Source organism: Halyomorpha halys, unplaced genomic scaffold (assembly GCF_000696795.3).
Source record: "Halyomorpha halys isolate HHAL.00 unplaced genomic scaffold, Hhal_1.1 Scaffold582.1, whole genome shotgun sequence".
Lineage (NCBI taxonomy): Eukaryota > Metazoa > Arthropoda > Insecta > Hemiptera > Pentatomidae > Halyomorpha > Halyomorpha halys.
Window position 1 is genome coordinate 407861 of NW_027115659.1, and position 6831 is coordinate 414691.

Genomic DNA, 6831 nt, shown 5'->3' on the forward strand with positions numbered 1-6831 from the left:
CCAGATGACTTCTCCCTACTTAGACATCTCAAAATTCTCACTTCCTTAATAAAAATCCCTACTTTTACAGGAATATTGAAATAATTTTGGCTGAGAAGCCATTACATTTCTATTTATATAAATAGATGATATTTAAGTTGTCTATATCTTTGCTAATACTTCTCCGATTTAGTTGACTTTTTTTTAAATGGAATAATGGTCCGGGTGCGGTAAAAAAAGAACTCAAATAGTAGATAATTATACTATTTTATTGAGCCAACGTTTCGCCCCAAGTTGCAGGGCTTCGTCAGGGCTAAAAAAGATACAAATACTATAGTTGCGGGGGATATAGCCGTTACTAGTGTTTGTATCTTGAGGGCCCCGTGTGTTTTGTGACATACTGGAAGATTATTGATTGACCGTGTGTATAAATGAATGGAATAATGGTTCGGGTGCGGTAAAAAAAAACTCAAATATTAGATAATTATACTATTTTATTGAGCCAACGTTTTTTTGACTTTTTTTTCTTTTCTTAGAAAATTTAGTATTTCAATAGCTAAAAACCTTCCAAAAACGGCACCAGACGTTTTGTGAAAACATTAACTTAAAGTAAATGGTACAACAAGGCCCCTTAAAGTACATTTTTACTGGAAGAATGCTGATTGACCGTGTGTATCAATAAATGAAATTTGGTCCGGCTGCGGTTAATTAAAACTCATATAGTAATAGTAAATTGGTGTACTATTTTATTTACATTTTTACGAAGACTTGGTATATTAGATTATCAAAGTCGTAATTTCCAAAAAATCAAATTCATAAACAACACCATAACAACACTAATTCCACTAAAATATAATAAATAAGTTTCGCATTTATGAGGTCGTCTCTTTTTCGGTCCAGGTTTTCTTCGTCTCACAGATAGATGCAAAATATTTTTTGATTTAGAATTATTCCTAACCGAACTTATATTTACAGTATTTTGATGTCTGAAAATAAGCTCTATGTTGACAAAGACACGTTTTGAATAATCGAAGAGGGAGAGGATGATAAAAAAAGGGGTGGGGGGGCAATGTTACCAGGGAGCCTACCAAAATGGCTTGGAGAAATTCCTTTTTCCATATTTTCTCTGACCTAGCAAAATTTATTCGAACTAATATTTTTTACCTACCCAAACTTAAATCAAATACTAATGATTATATAATATTTACTACTATAATTTATAACAGAATACTTCCACAAAAATATGTCAATTTTTTTTAATTAAGAAAAATCTGGTGTGGTGCGCGCATCACACACAGTCCAAGAGCCCAAGATAAGAGAAAAGTCAGTTATTTCACTTCAATTTTTTTATTACTTTCAAGAAAACTATGTAAAGTTACTACAAGTAGCTATAATTCTGACTTGTAACTTACTAAAATTAAAATTTATTAATCTGCCAACCGTAATTAGAGGGAATATTAAATGGCGGCTGTTATAAAATGTTTAAAAAAAACAATTTTATATTTGGAGGTCTGTATCTTTAAAACTACCCACAACACTGAAAAAACTTAATATCATTTAAAGAAGCTATGTGCTATGTGTTTATGTTCAATAGTTCCCGAGATATTATTTTTTAAAAACCAATTTCATGAAAAATTTTGATTTCTACTTCTTCAGAAAAAACGTTTGGTTTATGAAAAACTGTATCTCAGTAACGACTGTACTTCTAATACAGATGTCTGTTACTCCTGATATTAAAGCTAGTTTAATGTAATATGAAGTACTTTAAAACGTTTAACTTAGTAGGAGTTGTAGTTTTCATGATAATTACCCGAATAAATTCACAAAATATTGATTTCTAGTTGTTCAGACTATGTTCCAGGAACCATTAGACGCACAGATGTCAGTAAGCTTTCAAATTAAAGCTAGGTTAATGTACTATAAAGTAGTTTATAAAGTTTATCTTCGAAGGGGTTGTAGTTTTTATGATATTGGAAAAAAAAATTAATTAAAATTCAGATAAATAAACTCGATATTATTCTGTAAAGGAATATTTGTAGAGGTAAATAAAAAAATATAAATAATAATGTTAATTAGCGGTCTTTCCGTTTTTAATTGCAATTAACACAAACTGTCGCTTCCCACTTCTCGAGTTTCTTTGCATTTCCGTAAACCATTCTCCTTCCCCCATATTCATGCGGTTTTGTGTTATTTTACGCTATATTATCGCTCTCTATGGAGGCAGTAGCCCCATTGCTAATGTCGATTCTAATCACAACCTGTCAATAGCACACAATACTGTCAAGGTCTCAAATTAGACTGACTTGGCAGCAAATTAAAAGTTTTACAGTTAAACCTTTTAACTTGGAGAAGCTCTAAGAACGAGTTGCAATGATCCATTATACACTCGATTATAACAAATCATTATTATCTATCAGTGGAAGATGAGTAGGAGGCCTATTCCAAAGCCTTGGATGAGACGGATGATGCTACTCTAGGTCCAGCTCAGAAGAAAGGCCGTTCGCCTTGATTTGAGGATAAATGCGAAGATGCAACTCGCCACCAAAATGTGCCCTGTCATGATATATTCCCCCTAAGGATTAATAAACTTAGAAACCCCTTAATCAGTGTTCAGACCTCTTACCGACGGCATGTCCTCACGACAAACAAATTACATTTTTTTTTACATTTTCTTGGACAATAACTTAGAGCAATGAACAAAATCTCCTTTTGTTTAAGCGTAGAATGTATGAGGTGTGACGTGACAAGGAATTCTTTCCGTTTCTGTTTTAGGGAACCGTTTAAAAATAAACCAATTCATTTAAAATCTTCCCTTTCTCCGATGCTATCGTTTTCCGCATCCACTATAAACTGGACTACGTGTTTATTATAACTGCTTTATCTTCATTAAAACAGATACCGTATCTGTTTTAATAAAGACAAATTAATGTTTAACACCCCACCACGAGATCAGATGACTAATTCACTTTTTCGTAATTCACAGAAAAGCATCATGATTCAGTGAAAGAATAGATAGAGGTAAATCAGTTGATATGTACTCAGCGACGGGAATTGCATTGAGTGTCAATTCGAAAAGTAGAGTCCCATTTTGTGCTAAATAAACAATGTCCTAAAACCAATTAACAATTAAAACCAGGACCAGAAAGCTCGCTCGAGGAATAGTTACAAAGAACACTTGTTAGTTCAAAAGGGATAACAAAATAAAAAATCCTTTTCAGTTGAGGTCTCGCATAGATATGAATCACATTATACTCATGGGTGTACCCAGAGGGGGGCAGGAAGGAACAGCTGCGCCCCCTCCCAGAAGTAAAAAAAATATATTAATTTAATAAAAAAAAAATTTTTTTTCAAGAAAATACTAATTGCAATAACTAATGAAGCACCGCGACTATTATATACAATGTTCTTAAAATTTTTATTTCATTCTTCCTTTCCGTGCTGAAATTTCACAACCTGATCGACAATGGCTTGACCCCCCCTAGTTTTTATCCTGGGTACGCCCTTGATTATAGTTATAACCAATAATAGTCATCGTCAACCAGTTATTCACTGTAAATAAGTTAGTACATGTCCACCGCCATGTCAGAGTGAAAGTGGTAAACTAGTACCCATCTTATTAATTGAAAGCTAGAGTACCTTTAATTTCAATTGACATATAATTGACTTTCCACAAAATTAAATAAGAAAAAAGATTAACTTTTTTTTTATTGTATAGGCAACTTAGATTCCATTTGTCTATATAAATAGAAATGTAATGTTCTTTGTAATTTACTAAAGATCTCCGAAAATGTATACAAATGTAGTCAATTTACACGCTGTTTTTTTTTTTTTTTTTTAACGTTCGGTATCGTTTGGGAAGTTTCTTAGCTATTGAAATTTTCGATTTATCCATAGAAATAAAGTTATGATCAAAATTAATCAATCAATATGTAATAACTTAAAAAGGTATACATTTTTTTCATATAATGTAGATGAGACAATATGATAGGTCTTTGGATAATTCTTTTGTCAAACTAAAATATCATATAATACAGTCAAAAGTAAGTAAATAAAATAATAAATAATCCAATAATCAAATAAATCCTTACATACGTAACGATTTTACTATTTTACCAATAGGCAGCCTGGTAAAGGAAGTATTTATTTGATACTTCATAACTCATCAACTACCGCTTGGTCAAAACATTTATTTGTTCACGGGAAACAAATATCAACTTTCATAACAATCACGATTCGTTGTCTTCCAGACCTCAAAGAGGAATGCCCTCACATCCATCCTATATTATTTCAACTATATTGATTGAAGCTTCCACATGGGGTCGATTATTTCCCGGAGTTGCTGAATTGGTTCAGAACTTGAAAATCAGGGTACAGGATAAAGTTTCCTATATTCGAGCGGGTCAGTTCTTAAAAAGACATCAGATGAATAGTGTTAGGATCAGATCTCATGCGACTGTATGACGACATGAAAATTTTATATAAATCGAAATAACAGCCGTGGAGATAACGACTATACATATTTTTATTTTTTATTGCCTCGCAGTTAGATTAGTTAAGTAAATTTTCCCAGGTAGCTTAGATTTACATAATCTAAAACAATGTAGTAATTCCATTGGTAAATCAGGCAGTGAAAGACTTTAACTAAGAAATCAAAATTTACCTAAAGAAAAATATATACGTGTTTATTTTAATTTAAAAAAAAGTTTTATTCTCATTTAGGAGTTGTGCCGATATCCCTCTTTGACAATAGTGAAAAAAATATCAAAAATTCGTGGGAATACATGGATCAAGCAGATAAACGTTGGGAGTTCTCGAATATTCTGCGTCAAGAGTAGTGGGGGTTTGCTTCATTTTCCTCTGGTCTACCTAGGAATCACAAATCTTGCGGCTTTTAATTGTTATAGTGTATTTTTCTCTTTACGATCATCCTATGCTACCGAAAATGAATCTGTTGCGCAGGATCAAGTTCCTTAAATCTCACTTTTTTTTAATTTACGAATAATAACAAAGATAATTTTTTTAAATTCCAAAAAAAAAAAAATAATAAACCAACTATTGTGATTCAATGGAGTTCTAGACGATAAGTCCGTTTACCGATGGGAAATTTATTATTCCGGCTGTATATAAGAAGGATAGTAAATTTGCTCGAAAGTACTGCCATTTCTTTAAAAAAACTTACTAAAATTCTGTTTATTTAGCCTTAATTCACAGGTACACGTACATTCAAAATACGAAACCCGAATGGGTCGTTACAATAATGACTTCTTAAACTTCAATTGAAATACATTTAATTCACATCACTAACTCTAGCAATAGGTTGTTATATTCAAGTCAACGATTTCAGGTAGAAATTGTATTCATTTGTGATCCAGAGAACTTTGTATTTTGAAACCTATTAGTTATTTTTTTACGTTCCTTACATAAGTACATACTTATATTCCTTTTCCGATTAGTCGATTTTTACTTTATTTTGTTTTGGAATGATATGTTTTGATTAATTACTCAGTAATGTACAATAAACTAATTATTAGAGTCATCCATTTTCTTATATTAGTCCATAATAATAGTGTAGATTAATTTATGTAATAAACAATTGTCAGTAAAAGATTTTAAATGGTTGGATAACAAAATCCCGCTATATAGTCGGCAAAGGAAGAGTTTCTGCTATCGATCGCCGTGGAGTAGTGTAGTATCTGTTAGAGATGGCGAATCCAGCTGGAGTGCTGGAATTAAATGTTGGGGGGGTCCTTTACACAACCACATCTCAGACTTTGGAACCATTACTTTCCAGCTTAGAGGATAATCCAAAAGACGCTAAAGGAAGGATATTTATCGACAGAGATGGAGTGCTCTTCCGTTACGTTTTGGACTTTCTTCGTAACGGGTCTTTGGTTCTTCCAGATAATTTTCGTGAACGTGAAAGGCTTCGCAGGGAAGCCTTGTATTATGGACTTGAAAATATGGCAGAGTCCCTTGCACCAGCTACTCGTGGATATATCACCATAGGATATAGAGGTAGTTTCCAATTTGGCCGAGATGGGTTGACAGATGTCAAATTTCGCAAGATCAGTCGAATTTTGGTTTGTGGAAGAGTTCAACTCTGTAGAACAGTTTTTGGAGAATCTCTAAATGAATCAAGAGACCCAGATCATGGAATACCTGATAGGTATACTGCAAGATTTTTTTTGAAACACAGTTCCATTGAACAAGCTTTTGATCAACTTCAAGAACATGGATTTAGGATGACTGGAAGCTGTGGATCAGGAACTGCTGGAATGAGTTCCAGTGATCTGAAACCTGGTGTGGATCAGGAAGAGAACAGATGGAATCATTACAACGAATTTGTTTTTTCTCGTGATTAGATGACAGGTATAAGGTATGAAATAAATTTCAGGGGTCATACTAATGGTATTGGTGAAATAAATTATTTTTGTTAATTTAGGCATTTAAAAGCTCCCAATCTTCCTGATATACAATCAATCAATCATCTTCCTTACCAGTAATTTCAAGTACTTTCAAGATAGGTGTAAATGCTACTAAATATTCCATAGTTTTTAAACAAAGCAATTAAGTATCTATCAGTATTTTGGGTAAATATATGCTATATTATAAACTTCTTTTTATGATTTTAATTTTTTAAATTGATCTTTTATGGAATACAAATTATTTTGTTATCAATGAAATAATCATTTTTATTTTTATTAAATTATGATATAGTACATATCATGATTAATTACTGATATTAAAATTAAGACTAAATTACTTTGTTTACTTCTTCCAAAAAATACACTAAGTTGAGTAATTCATCAATTGTAAATGTGTGAGTATGTAGTTTGTATATGTGATATAAAT

General features: G+C 32.1%; 1 protein-coding gene across 1 annotated transcript; it reads left to right on the plus strand.

Moving 5' to 3' along the window:
- Positions 1–5648: 5648 nt before the first annotated feature.
- Positions 5649–6792, plus strand: Ktl (BTB/POZ domain-containing protein Ktl). Its single transcript, XM_014426507.3, has one exon. It carries the CDS (start codon positions 5682–5684, stop codon positions 6339–6341), a length of 660 nt encoding a protein of 219 aa, XP_014281993.1. The 5' UTR covers positions 5649–5681; the 3' UTR covers positions 6342–6792.
- The last annotated feature ends 39 nt before the right edge of the window (positions 6793–6831 follow it).

Excerpts from the sequence above, each read along its gene's own strand:
- Ktl (XM_014426507.3), top strand. The coding sequence starts at position 5,682 with ATGGCGAATCCAGCTGGAGTGCTGGAATTAAATGTTGGGGGGGTCCTT.